The 15,590-nt window shown below is 34.5% G+C and overlaps 1 protein-coding gene across 5 annotated transcripts in view; it reads right to left on the bottom strand.

The window, feature by feature from the left end:
• CACNA2D1 (calcium voltage-gated channel auxiliary subunit alpha2delta 1) overlaps window positions 1-15,590 on the bottom strand; it is a gene marked incomplete at both ends in the record, with an annotated part of 399,650 nt that overhangs the window by 39,680 nt on the left and 344,380 nt on the right. For 3 of the 5 annotated variants that reach the window (XM_080618637.1, XM_080618638.1, XM_080618639.1), the window contains 6 exons: window positions 5,201-5,275; window positions 6,609-6,683; window positions 8,271-8,339; window positions 10,624-10,713; window positions 12,350-12,399; window positions 14,413-14,491. In XM_080618637.1, the coding sequence (XP_080474763.1) occupies window positions 5,201-5,275; window positions 6,609-6,683; window positions 8,271-8,339; window positions 10,624-10,713; window positions 12,350-12,399; window positions 14,413-14,491 (438 nt within the window). Of the gene's footprint in view, window positions 1-1,405; window positions 1,463-5,200; window positions 5,276-6,608; window positions 6,684-8,270; window positions 8,340-10,623; window positions 10,714-12,349; window positions 12,400-14,412; window positions 14,492-15,590 lie in introns of all 5 variants that reach the window. The other 2 variants (XM_080618635.1, XM_080618636.1) reach the window with 1 other exon arrangement.

The following is a 15,590-nucleotide window of genomic DNA, read 5'->3' as shown; positions in this document are numbered from 1 at the left end:
AGGCAAAGATCTATAAATTCAATGAAAAACCAAGAAGGAAACAAAGAAAGAACTGGTGCAGCAACATAAAAGATGTTCATTAAAATGTCATTATTGTGTGTTTTGAGAGGTTAGTAGTCTCACAGATTCTATGGAAGGCCTCTGCTGAGTTGCAGGAGCCTAGCTCCTACTCATACCTGTAGTACTAATGAAGACATAGGCTGTTAGGGTTTTGAAATAAATGATGGTAAGAATGCAACAAAGTCCTGGGCCTCAGAAGGAAACCTAGGAGCAACTGGAGTGGGTGGGAGCCCAGAGATTTTCCAGAGTTGCACCCCTCCAGGCAGCCAGCACAGCCAGGAAAACCCAGCATCAGTCAAATCATACCACAGCACACTGAGGAGCCAGGGGTTCTCAGAAGTTTTTATATTCCAGTGCTGCTTTCTCCAGCACTCAAATGTCTAGCCCAGAGATGGCCTTCTACATGTGGCATAAATGCAGACAACTGACTCTTGATGAAATCACTGACTTGAATTAGATCAGGATTTTACATCATATTTTACTAGTGTTGGTATGCAAGCCACCACTTTTGCATTATATATTCCTGTACATGTAAGATATTCATATAGAATCATAGAATAGTTTGGGTTGGAAGGGACCTTCAAAGGTCATCTAGTCCAACCCCCCTGCAATAAGCAGGGACATCTTTAACAAGATTAGGTTGCTTAGAATGGCATCCAGCCTGGCCTTGAATGTCTCTACGGTATGTTGTACTTAATTTTGTTATTTTGCTAGTTATAGTTAATTTATTCCTTTAATGATTTTTAAGTTTTCATTAAGTGTTTTCTGCTCAGGGATTACATTACATAAACATTACTAATTTCATTTTCCCAGTCCAGGTTAATGGCAGTTAATTCTCTGGAGTTAGGTTCTGCTAAATCAAGAAACCTGATGTAAGCAGATAAAACATGTGACCTTCTCTGGCTTCCCCAGAAGAGAAATGAACACCTCATTCAAATTCTCTGATGTCATACAGCACACATGGTACAATAAAACTTGGCAATAAAGTTGCAAGGATCTTCTCTAGAGTGCGGGTTTATGCAAGCAAAGCCAGCACAAATAGTATCTTTTTTTATTTCCAGTGTTCAAATTAATTTCAAAATCTGAAGAATAATTTTTACAGCACATCTCTAATTAGCACCTATTAGTAAAGCACCATAATTTAATGGAATGCCCTTCACTACAGCCAGTAACATGTTTTCCATTATTTAAACAAGGAAGGGTGCAAGCTTCATGCTTTGAAAGCTGTTTGTCACAGTAAACAATTCTCTAGTTAGATTTTTCCTAGTAAGCAGGACAGAAGCCTTCTATTTGTATTTGCAGGTCTATGCATTCTAATGCACTAATCACCTCCATCCAAAGTTACCTGTACATTGGGTCTCCTTTTTCTCAATTTAACTTTTGGTATGCCCACACCAATTTGCTGAAGTAACAAAAAAGCAGTAATTTATATTTTTACACTATTAGTAAACAGCCAACTTACAGAATGGAAGTCTTCCCTCAACACCTATACTCTCCAGTGCACATTTACTGGAAGCAGAGACCAGCCCTCATTCCCCAATCAAGAGCTCTCTGTCACAATTACACCCAGGTTTTGTCTAGAGAAACAATAACCATACATATGCTAAATAACATGAATTAAGTTAACAGAGAGCTCCTCCTCTTACATTTCTTTCAAAACCATAAACCATAAGACAAAATACTGGACCCTGCCGTAGGCATCTGGAACTACCATTAAATGGATCAGAACCATAGGAAAATTAAGAAAATGATGTTAATCTTTAGAATAGATTCAGTAATTTAATTATTTAGCATTTCCAAATCTTATCTAATTAAGACTAATCTTGTTAATATATGCTTAATACACTCATTCCAGTGACTGTCTATTTAGCAGACTATCCGCCTGTTGCCTTCCAGGACAATGGGAAAAATAGATGGACATACACACAGACACACAAAGAAAATTGGCAGTAAAGCATAACATTAAGCACTTGTTTAAAATGCAATGTAACTAACTACATAAACTTGAAAATGGAATTTTAAGCAGTTTAAAACTGTATTAAACTGCAAGTTAAAAAAAAGGGTTTCCTGTGTTATCCTTTAACATATTTCTCATGTGCAAATAAGAACAGGATGGGAAAGTTCTTAATGATTTTAAAATGCTTTTGAATCTGCCTTTTGTTAAATTTTCTCAGTTGGGTAAACAACTTTACAAGTTCTAAATTTCTAGGGGGCTTCTTTTTGTGAGATAATACTGCAAGACAATTTCTCAAAACAATAGTTGTGTTGAACCAGTTGTGATTTGAGGCAACAGAATTTCAGAAAGAAAGCAGAAGACGTTCAGAAGAAGGGACCACTGAAAGTATAATACACCCTCACCTTGTCAAAGGTAAAGACGTACTTATGTTTTATTCTACATCTATCGAAAAACTGCTGGCAAAGAGAGTTAAGAGGGTTGTTTGTTAATAAGTTAACAGCTACCAGGAGGTTCAACTAAAATTAATATGACATGTTAAAGAAAGTCCATGAGTTCTAAATATATCTGTCTTTGTAGGGTACCTTAGTTTTAAAACGTAGCTCTTGTATCAGTCTGAATAACATGCACCACCCCAAACAAACTGGGAGTGAAAAAGTCTAGTCTTTGTAACTGTTAATAACAATAACAACAATAATAATTCATAGTCTTAATATAACATTTAGACATTATTCTACAACACAAAACATCATAGAATCATAGAATAGTTAGGGTTGGAAAGGACCTTAAGATCACCTAGTTCCAACCCCCTGCCATGGGCAGGGACACCTCACACTAAACCATGTCACCCAAGGCCTCATCAGTTATAAAATATATTTTTTTAAACATACTCTAAATCAAACATTTGAACAGTATCTGAAACCATCTCTGGACTTCCATATCCTTTTACATTAGAAAACTATACAAAGAAACCATGACAATTAGTATCCTAATAACCCATTTCAGATTATTTAGTTGGGATGAACTGAGTTTTTCACTATCTAACAAAGGTTCTTTATTCTTCAGTATTACAAGTTTACACGACAGTATAGTAATATATGCGAAATGAACAGAATCCATATCCATCAGTTCCTCACAAGATTGTGCCTAAAATGAGAATACTACATTGCTTTAATATTTTATAATTTTATATATGATATGACATTATGTTATATTATTATATTGAATTATATTAATTATATAATATATACCTTCTGTTAACAAAAAGATAGCTTCATTTGTATATAAGAAAAAGGAATTAAAAATAGGCCATTTGCCATCATGTGAATTTCTAATAATCTCTCATGAAGAAATTATTTGGTCAGCAATGATGCATATATTTGGCTCAGAATAATTTATCAAGTCATCAAATCAAAACTTTCATTTTTTTAACACATGAAAACGTTATGCATATATCCAGAAACTGAAGTTCTTCTAAATCATGAAGACTAAATTAAAAACTTCTTTTTTTTTTTTTTTTCCTACTGTTTTTTATAATGGGTCAAACGGATATTTCAACAGTAGTTAAGATCAAGTTATTCGTTCTTTTCTTCAGAAGCATTTTTTTTTTCCTTTCTTCTTTTGTTACACACTTGGCAAAAGATATCAAACATATTCATTACTTCACCAGGAAGCTAATTCAAATAGTTACAAAGCTGACTTCGCCAAGCTTAAAAATATAATGAATCACTAAAGTATGTAGATGAATTCTTAATTTCTTTTTCTGCCTTTAAGAGTTAAAGATGTTGAAGTAGTGAAAAGGGGGTATGCTATCCCTCTTGTAGCTATGATAGGACTTTCTGGTGAAGAGTCAAGAGAATGCGGTTGCACGATCTAGAGGTCAATGACTTGCTACTATTCTGCTGCACAAACACAGCTGAGAGGAATAAAGTGATGGCTATGCATCCAGTTTACAAAAAGCAGTATTTCCATGCCTAGAGGCAGCAGATACAGGCTCCCACTACTTCAGAATTTTCTCTAAAGTGTACTGAGTGCTAAAAAATAACAGGAGTAGAGTGCCACCAAAGTTTTAAATCCTTACTACGTTCATTTGCCTATTGACAGCTTGCATTTATCTTAGACATATATTGCTCAAATCATTTTAATGAGCAATTTTAATATTGATAACTGAGTAACATGGATATATTGTTTGGTCTTCAATACTTACAGCGATTCATTATTATTCCTAACTTAATGTCTGTAAATAATCCATACAATTTATATTTAATATTAACTTTATGTTTGATATGTGTCATTTGATCACTACCAACTCAAGAGATAAAATATGCTGAAATTGTTTAAAATACAAGCATTTTCAAATATTCCACTAAACAGAAGACTGTTGGATATGGAGAATCCCTTCGCTAAAACAAAAACATCCATTCATTTTGAAATATCTCATCAAAGCCAGGAAGGCAAGTTATTTAAGATGGAGTCACCACAAAGTCAGGACTACAGTTAATTGGTATAAAAGCAGACTTAAGTCTTGGGTTTAAATTTTCTTGAAATTTGATGAAAGTCCTGTCCTAATCATATTTAGATACAGATTTCATCTTTAAGGATGAAAGACTTTCTCAAGTTCACCTACTGAAAGATCTAGCATTGTGGGATGTAGTGCTTGGCTAGATCTATTCCCTCTGCAGCTCAGGTTTCAGCTCTGGTAAACAGAAAATAAGCAAATAAATAAATATGAAAATACAAGTAAAATACATTGAGTTTGCCCCTGATTTCTGCAAGTATGAAAGTTTCAATTTCTGAAATGAGAAAGCATCACAAAATAAGCATGTGCACTAGTAAACTCTTCAGCTTGCTTCAAGAGCATCTCATAACACACTAGAAGTTCTTCACAACGTTACAGCTACCACTAGTTGGCTTTATATTAATATGTATACTAAACCACTTATTTCTTATATAAAAATGTGAAATATACATATTTTGCATTTTATGGATAACCAAATTTAATACAAGCCAATGATGACCTTTGTTCTGACTAGATGGATTTGGATGGAGCCACAAATGCACCACAGATTTTCCTGACTTCCCCACAACTGAGAATTCTTTACTACTGCTCTCTGCCAGATCTTAGTTTCTGTTATTTTTGATAATGTCCCCTTATTATAGTGAAATAAATTAGAACATTTTTCATACCTTTGGTTGGAGATTTGGATGAAGTAGCACATACCCATTAGGATCAATTGCAAAATAGTATCCATTTGGACAAAGCTGAAAGAAATGAAATCTAGCATTATAAGGTTTTAAGTTTTCAAGCAATGGTCACATTGAAGAAAATACATTGTCTCAAGCATCATGAACTATATGAGATATTAACATAGAGAAGATAATTTCTTAATATTTATTCTTCTAGAATCATAAATTTGAAGAATAATTTTGGCTGATAGAACCTCTGGAGGTCACCTTCAGAGTACAACCATCCCCTGAAAGCTGAGCTAACTTCAAAATATGATCCAGCTTTGAAGCTGGACTAGGTTTCAAAGAGTCTTTGAATACCTCCACTGGTGATTCCACAACTTGCTCCAGTGTTTAATCACCCTCACAAAGATTTTTCTTCCTTATATCCAGTTGGAATTTCCATTGCCACCACTGTGTTGATTGCCTTTTGTCTGCTGCTATAAACCTTCAAGAATTGTCAAGGTCCATCTTCTCTATAACTCCCATTAGGTAACCCATTAGGTTTCTTCTTCAGTCTGAACAAACCCATGTCTCTCACCTTTTTCTCATACATCGTGCAGTCCAGCCCCCTTTGCCAACTTAGTGGCTCCACACTGGACTCTGCCCAATACCTCAGTCTATTTCTTATGCTGAGGAGATTAAACCTGGACACATTACTTCCGATGCAGGTGTTCACTGCACAGTTGGTCTTTGATGCAAGGGCACACTGCTAACTTATGTTCAGCTTGTCCTCCACCATGACCCCCAGGCCCTTTCCTGCCTTTTGAGGCAGTCTGTCCCAGCTTGTACCGAGGCATGGGATTAATCCATTCTAAATGCAGGACATTGCATTTGCCTTCAGACAAATTCATGATGTTCCTTTGCTTCCTCAGCTGTTGTTTTCCACAGTACTAGTTGTTTTCTTTGAAATCCCCTGGATAGATGTTTACATATATAAATCAATCATACTGAGTAGGCTACAGAGAGAAATGATATATTAAAGAACTTTTCTATAACAAGCTGTCCTGTATAAATGCTAGTATTATTATTAGCTGAAATGATTGTGTACTCTAAACCTGGGGTAAGAACCAATCACTCAACTGAAAAACAGTGCTTTAAGCTACAGGAAAAAAATTGCTTGGAATATATCTCCCAACATAAAAGTTGCCTTTACAGATGCATCTTGATGGACCATTCACACACACACACATATATGGCTGGAGAGAAAACCATCAGAAAATCTACAACAATGGAAAAGAATATATGAAAAGAAGCCTGCTGGTATTCTGACACACATCCAGTCATTGCTGTATGACTAATGAAAGAGCATGAAGAGAAATCATACATAAATCATGCATAAAGGAAACCACCAAAGCAAACAACTTACCGTAAATCGGGGTGTCAGTTTTTTTATGTCCTCCAAAGAGACATCAACCCCCATCACTCCAAGAATCAGCTGATTCTGGTAAGATTCCAAAGCATTAGACTATATCTGACATATTTACAATGCAGAATAACTGCAACAGTCAGTGAATTTTGATTTTGCCTTCATCTCTTGTTTGACAGATACACTTGAAAAGCTGCTTTGATGTGTCTATTCTAAATGTTTTAAATACTATCCAAGTGATTCAAAATAACATTCAATACATTCAGAATTTAGTATAGAATATGCTAATTGTTTACGAAAATGAATATGGATGCTTTTCTGGATGAATAAACAAATGTAAGAACAAAACAGGTAAAAGCAAACGCAATGCACTAATATTGCCAATAATGTAGATACTAAATTACTAGCACCAACATAGAGCTACCATTGCATGCTTAGGTTGGGCAATTAATAAGTGAGACCTCAAAACAATTACATTGTTTTGGCTATGGTATAACGATGAATGAAAAAAAAAAACCCACCAGACAACAAAGCAAAAAACTCAGTGACTCTAGCAATCATCAGAATTTGAAATCAGGGACTCAGGCACTATATTTGCTTCACTTGTAATTTATTTTCCTAGTACAGAAAAGGAAGTTAGACCTTTATACAGTATCACCTGAATCCCTTCTCCATATTAAATAAATTTAGAATATGCATTGGAAGATGCATCTTGCAGTCGGTAACCTAAAGTTCAGGTAGAGATGTAAGTTGAGCATATTCAAGTTGTCTTGTTTCTGGCTGTTTTACTTCTCTGAAAGACATCCTTTGATATTCAGTAGTTACTCACTTTGCAACCACAGACAGTGAATCCCAAACATTATTATGTAGATAAGACTATGAAACCCTTTTTATTGTTGTTGTTGTTTTGTTTTTAAAGGGAAACTAAGAGAACTATTCTGAAAGTAAATAAAAGAAGTGGTAGTGATCAAATTTGTATTTATTCATTCTGAGTCTATGTAATATCTGAACAACCACATCAAATACTTTCTTCTCTAGAGTTCTGTATATTTTAACCTGGATGAAGATGAGTACCACACCAAATGTACAGTACTATACTACACACTATAAGTCATATTCTAGGCAGCATTTTGATTCTGTGAAGAGGACATCAATTGATTCCATATCTGACAGTCATAGAGATGGGCAATTGCATTTGTCTAATACCTAGATTTTAATCTAAGCACACAGTGCTATTTTCTATTATCATTACAATCAATTAGTTTAAATTCTCTACATCATTGCTGCTTATCCTGAAATAGCTTCACCCTGTCATAGCTTCACAGATTTGTAAAAAATTTATCTAGGCATTCCTTTCTTGGCAAGGCCTGATTAATATAATAATCTACTTCCCATCTATTGAGCAGTTAACACATTCCCACTGCCACCAGGCCACAGAGATAAATCAACAAATATCATACCCTGAAACTCAGAATTACAAAGAGGGTAATCTGCATTTTCTAGCTCCCTTTCGGGTAACTAGAGATGACCCCTTTATTTCTGAGGTATAAGACAATTAAGCTGTAGAAAGCTCTATGGAAATAGACATTATTCAAGGAGTTTAGCATTAAATGTAAGTCAAATAATTGATTATTTTTTTTTGTGCTTTGAGTAAGAGCTTACTATTTTCCCATTTTGTTCCTTTGTTAGATTGAAGACAGGTAGGGTTCCGGTAATCACAAGGCCCAGCTCCTAGGAAATAACCATATAGAGAAAAGAGAAAAAGACTTTTTAGTTAAATAGCAAATATTGAACTATAAAAAATTAGAACAATCCAGGTTTTACTGTATCCAAACACCTGATTAGAGTATTGACTTCTAGTTTGTAAAAACATTAAAATACTTCATTGATTTTATGCATAGAAACTTACAGGGGTTTTTTGTGCACATGCATTACTGAGGGTAATAAATCGGGGTTTTTTTAAATAGATGGTATACAAGAATGTAGGATACAATAGTTTAAAAAAACCTACACATGTTTACAGCTATAGTACCCACTATACTAAAAACTCCAGATAGTACGGGGGAAAAAAAAAAGAAAAAAAAAAAAAAGGGGGGGAAAGCCAAATCAAACTTAAAAACAGCAAATAGGTTAATCCATCAGGGAAAACTACTACTTTTCATATTATCACTACTTTTCAATGGCTTGCAATAATGTCCATCATCAGTTCTGCAAAATCACGTAGTCTTTTCAGGTACCGAGTCAAGGAGTTGCACTTATTTGGGAAGATACAAGAAATTTGGTTTTCCTGTATGAACAGTCACAACACAAAATAGTATCCAACAAAGCATTTTTAGATGGCCAGAAAAGTACTATCCTCCATTCTAAACATAAAGGGAGACTTCTACCTTGTTTTTTTATGCAGATGTTTGGGGTATATTTCAAATTTCATCCCTCCCCCCTCCCCCCCCCCCAGATTCTTGCTCCTTCCATGCTGTTTTATTGATTAAAGCAACCATATCCTTTTCTTCCTTTGTTTCATTAAAAAGAAAAAGATAATATACGTTATTTATCCACTCTAATGAAAGTCATTCTCCATTTGCCCAGTCTAATTCTACCTTTTTGAATTTTAAATCATTCTTCATGAACTTAAGTTTGTCTGTCAAATGAAAGGTGATGAGATCAGAGTAATGTTACAAGCAAAGCAAAGAAAAGGAGAAGTGGACTTGTTAGGAGAATAAAAGAAGCAGGAAATGGAGATAAATCAGAAGAAAATACATAACAGGATACTTTTAGAAGGAGCGTTGAAGAGAGATAACAAAATGGAGGGGTATATATGGGGGATAATACCCTCTCCCCCTCAAAAAATAATAAGAGGACAATACTCATGAATAAGTTATAATGAAATTATATATACACAAACATATATAACAGGTGAATGAAGAAAAGCTTGAAGGAAAGACTGAATGAACCCACTAAAAATATAAAGTGACACAGAGAAGTCTGCAGCTACCACAAGTTTTACTTCATTGAAATGTTTCTATTCCAGTTACAAATTTAGCTTTGGCTTTACAACAGGATATGTATAGAATACATGAACTTTCATCATAACATCCTTTATGTTTCCAGTAAGTACCTCAACAGTAACCAAGGAAACATGGTTAATGAACTTCTGGCCATTGAAATTCCAAGAAAAACTAGTTCCTCTGAGTCATATTCATGATGTGTTGATAAAAAATTTTCAGTAACGCTGGCTGACAGGAAGAAGCAGATTTTGACATGACATTAGATGACCATGTGAACTTGGACAAATACATGATTCCAGATGACAATTTTGTGGTAATTTTTGCCTAGTTAGAATTACTCAAAAGAAGGTTATCTAGAGCTACAGATTAGATTGCTGCCAATAATACTTTGCATTTTGTAGTTTCCTTAATATGTTTGTTTTACAAGACTGACGTGATAAATTCATCAGTTAAGGAAATAATTTCATATATCTTTTTGTTTATTTCCCCACTATATACACTGCCCAATTAAAAAAAAAATCATTACCTTGAAGAAGCAAGTAATTACAACAACCATGATAGTTTAAAGATCCAAGTTCAAAATCTGTACAAATACTCAGTGACAGATTTCATTCTGCTTGGAATACTCTTTTTTGGGGGGATGTGGGATTAAAAAGTAAGAACTCCTCATCAGTAACATAGCAAATAACCTCTACTGCAGCAAAGGCACAGCGCTAGAAAACCATTTGGTTCATTCCTTTCTCTTTTATGAAGTTGAGGGCAACAATGACCTACACTTAAAGATCTGTGTCTAGGATAAATTGCTTTCCTCTGTTAAAGATGCTTAGGAGGATACTAGGTGTGAGTAATGAGCAGCATGTTAGAAACAGCAGTTCAGGAAATTGTACGGGTGCTTGAAAGGCAAGAATATGATGCTTGGAACTGTAGGAAATTTAGCCCTCAGGACTGTGGAAAATGAAATAGTTACTGGTCTGCTAAGATTCTTACTTTACTAGAGGTAAACACCATACCAGAGCATCCAGATAGACATTTGTCCATTGGACTTGTTTGGCCTTCTCTCCAGCTAAAACCATTGGTCTGCCCAAAACATCCAGATATTCCTGCCAGAAAGTGTCATAAATTCATCAGAAGGCAGTTATTAGATCAAAGTCCAGAAATAGCATAAAAATAAACAATAATGACAGAAAAACAATTAAAAGATTAAAAAAAAAGATAAAAAATAAAAAGGCTAAAAATTCACCACCAGTATTTATATATAATAGTATTTCTATATATAATATGTATAATATATAATATAATATATGCAATAGTATTTATATATAATCAGTATTTAATGACTTCTTGAAATTTGTACTACCCAACAATTCAGTCTTCAGTTTTTAGTATCTACTGCCAAGGTAATTCCTCTGTCACAGCCTCAGTTACATGGATCTTGCGCATCCATAACCACTGTTCTCTTTCCACAATGTGAGAATTACAACTATTTTTTCCCAAAATTAATTGCTAATGACATAATGAAATTACAAGCACACCGCAGAACCTTCAACCGGTAAGAGAGTGGGCAATGGAGAATGAGTGGTTCAACGGCTGGTTATGTTAATCTCCTACAGCAATAACTTGCATAACTTCTAATGAAACAGAAAAATCAGAATCATAAAACCTCATAGTCCCTGCTTTCCTTGAGTCTGGGAGTACAGCTAAAGCTGGTGACCTTATGAGATGTCAGACTTGTAGTCTGGTTTGGGAGTAGATGCCATCAAACTTGTTTCAGTCTTCAACCTTCTCTATTTGTCTGATCACATTAGGGATATTTCTTGCCAGACACTATCTGGAAGAGTTTAACAGAATTAAAGATCTCTTGTGGAAGCCAAAAAGAGGACTCTCATTTCCTGCCAAAAAATGTCATGCCTGACCTTGGAAGGACAAAGAACTGCTATGGCACTTCCCTGGTTTTCTGGACATGTGAATACATGGACTTTCAAACAACTACCCTGTTGGTTTGTATCACATCAGATAATGCCTGAGTCCTGTGCCCTTAATTATCTACACGCATGTCTGCTTAAAATGTTCCTGCATCCTTTTTGATGGAAAAAAAGCTCTGTCTCTCTCAGACTGGTTGGATCAGCTCAGGTGTCAATCCTATTGTACCAGGTCACTGCTTCTGCCCAGCTGAATTCAGATACTCTAGCAGGGCTGTGCCTTCACAGCCTTCACCACATAATACAAGCCAAGCAAGTATGGCAGGAGACAGACTATGAATGTCTAGATATGTTATAAAAAATTACTAGGTTTATAGAACTTTATAACAAAATTGCTGCTATGTCTTAAGGTCAAAGACTATGACCATGTGAGGCCAGGCGAAAAACTGAGTTCAAAGCATAGTACTTGTGCAGGGGTCTGTAGGATACACATCACTTCAAATGCTGTTGTGTGCACAAGGTCAGCCTGCTGTAGATAATGCTAGTGTGGCTAGTATGCACGCAAGCTACTGTGGGCCAGCTAGCCAGGGAAACAGGGATCACATCTTAATTTGGCTCACTGCAACCACTAAAAAAAAGAAATAAATGAGAATAACTTAAGAGAATAATCCCCCCACATGTACAAGGAAGCCTTATTATTTTTTTTCTCTGTTCTTAATGTAGTGTATACAGAGGCAAACTGCAACAGATTTGAAAACCAGGAATTACTCCGCTTCTTTGTGTTATCACTGCAACTGGATTTGACCAACATACTTACCTGGGTGTTTATTCTTATGGCTCCAATGGATGGAATTTCATAATAATAACCTAAAATTTTGAACAGAAATAATGCCATCTTACTATAATATATAGATAGTCTCTTAATTTTGAGTATTTTAATTAATCTGGTAATTTATAATTTAATGTTTACAGAAAATAAGGAATACTTTTCCAGTAGATGCCACCACACGTGGCCACATATGGTGGGTCACCACACGGTATAAGCCAAGCTAGTTACTTTTAAGCAGTAAGAGTACATAACGTGTTTCATTTGTATGTTGTATTTAAAGCTGAATTTATACTCCTGAATTCCCAGTTCTGTCATGTACAAGTATATTTAATTGTCATTTTAATATGCTGTGATGCCAATATAATTATATGCTGGATACATATAGAAATGCAAGTATAGCTACAGTCTGCCACAATAGTACTCATACTATAAAAATATCAGGTACTTTGTGGAGAGAATGAAAAAATCTAATGTGCATTTCTTGTAACTAAACACCAGAAATGTTTTTATTCAGCACTGATTCTTTCACCTATTTGTTTGAATTAAAAATATTGTCCATATGCACCAAATAAGAGTGAGGACAGGTATTGAAATCCAGCTTCAGACCAAGTAAGTAAAATTGGAAGGAAGGTGTGGAACACTGGAGAAGTAAGAGTCTTGAGGTTTGTCCTTTACTTTGCTGTAAACAATGTGTGCCTTGATAATAAATTGAAGATTTTAATTAAGGAAAAACAAAACTTTGCTTCTTTGGATGTTCAAACAAATAATCACATCAACTTTGAAGAGAAGATTATGATCATTTTGCCTCAATAAGATGACAAAGATGACATAGGTGGGTGGTTATGTTTTAAACCAGCTGGTCCTCATTTGTTTTAAAACAATGGAGTTCACACGCACGTAGTATTCAGCAATACAAAGATGTGAGACAAAAAATCCCTGTTCAAAAAACCCCTCATTGATCTTCTGTAATTATCTGACAATACAATCCACTCTTCATGAAGTTGTAGTACGTTCTGCATCACTTTCCAGCACGCGGAGGGGTTCATGAGGCTACAGTACATATGCTGTTCATACAGGATACACTCTATATAATTTTTTTCTGTACCTCTACCATTCCCTTAGCTATGGTTTATGTTAATTTCATGCCTGAGAACTGTATCTTAATCTCCTTCCCTACAGTTTAAATTTTCAAGATCCCTTGTAATCCATCCCACCTCTCACCTCTCGCATCTCACTGGTTTGTAAAGCACTTCCATGCTTTCAGTCAGGCCTGGATATTGCTCTGTTTAAAATATTGACAATATTGTTTGATAATTTCTCTATTTTGCATGTATCTTTTATCTCTTGTTCCATAGTTATAGTGCAACGTATTTGAGACATCTCTTCCTCACACTCTTTTTTAAATGCTTCTGACAACATTTTTCATGTAGAAATTTTAGGAGAAAACATTTTACTTCCTTACTTTCACCTTTTTTTACTTTTTTTTTTTTCTAAATTAAAATATAGTTTCAGGATAAAATTAAAAACTGTAAGATGCTCTTAGAAGCTGAGAAATCACAACAAGAATCATTTTGATATTTTCATCAAAAAGGGAAAAAATAAATCATGTCATCTGGTCTCTTGTAAGTTTCGGAGAAAAACAGAAAGAAATCCAACCAGCCAACCAACCAAACAAAAAGTCCCTTTGTCCAGACTTCTTAATATAAACCAGCTTTGCTTAATTTCTTATCTGTCATCAGTTTCATCTTTTCATAGATGGCTATTACAAGATTTCTTAGAACTGAACCATGACATCTTATTATTATGAAAAATACTGTGATTTTTTTCTTACAATATAAAGTTTTAAATAAATAGGAAATAAATATGCAGGCTTATTTTTTATATCTGTATATATATTCATCTGCATATCACTTCATTAAACTTTTATTTAAAAATATGATAAAGCTAAAAAAGCAGTCTGAAAAAAAAATCCCTGTAATTTTTAGAGAATAATAAAGATATCACCTATCCGAAGCTCCAGCAAAGAATAGTCTGACAGAAAAACACAGTACCTTTATTTTCACAGGCCATCCACTGTATAGGTCCTTTGTCATAATTGTGTTGACCAACAGAAAATGTGAACACACGTACCTATGCAAGGTAGAAACCAATGCATATAACTTGGTTACATGTCATTAACTAGCTGTGACTCTCAAGTTAATGATACTTGGGTTTTTCATACATTTGAACAGAAAAAGACAACTGTGAAGTTTCCAATTTTTATCATCATAATAGATACACCGTTATTATGATAGCTGATGTATTCCCATTAATTGGTCCATGAAGTAGAACTGAAGAAGAATGTTCTTTCATACATCTTTCATACTTCAAAGCTCTTAAATTGGTTTCCATCCATGAAACAGTTTATTATTTTTTCCCTTAAGGTGGTAATTATACCTTTTCATGTTTTTCAAGTTAGTTGATATAATCTCCTATCAATATTAGATGCTTACCAATGAATTAAAATGAACATATGCATGGCAGTAGAAATCAAAACAGTTTAAAGCAGGAAATAATTCCAAGAACAAGAAAAAAAAAAAAAATTCAGATATCACAGAAAAATACTTGTTTTGTTCAGACTTTCAGTCTTTTTCATGTAAAATCATTAAGTTAGTTCAACAAAATTTCATAGAAGGTTAAGCTTCAGATTTTTAACTTTAACCTCTTGATATTCATTAAAGCTCTGCGTATTATAACCGTAACTGTACTCTGTTTAGCCAATGCAACTCCAGCCTATCTTAGCAACTGAGGCGAGTCACTGCTTTGGAAGAATTTGCCAAATTCTGTTCAAGTTTTGCACTGAACACAGGCTTTTTGGTTAAAATTATTTTCCATGAAAATTATTTTATTTGAAAAAAATAAAAATAAAACTTTGTATTGCTGTATAAATATTAAAAATCCCACAATACACAGAAAAAATACTAATATTATGTTTCTGCTTCTGGCTGAATAAATATTTTGCTCCAAAGCTGAGCATTTCTGTGAAAGAAGGGAACGATAATTTCCCAACAGTTTTAATAAGCTGTTCACTGTTATCCTGTCCTTCAGAATGAATGTCCAAGGACCAGACTGCTTTTCCGTTTCAGGCATCTCTTCCTTTATGGATCTTTCACTTTATCACTTCACTTTACAAATCACAGATCATGACTGAATTCCTTTCTATGGAACTTGATGATTATGTTTAAAACAA

Source organism: Psittacula echo (genome assembly GCF_963264785.1).
Source record: "Psittacula echo genome assembly, chromosome: 1".
Classification (NCBI taxonomy): Eukaryota; Metazoa; Chordata; class Aves; order Psittaciformes; family Psittacidae; genus Psittacula; species Psittacula echo.
Note: the sequence above shows the minus strand (reverse complement) of the source record. Positions and strands in the feature narration are given on the sequence as shown.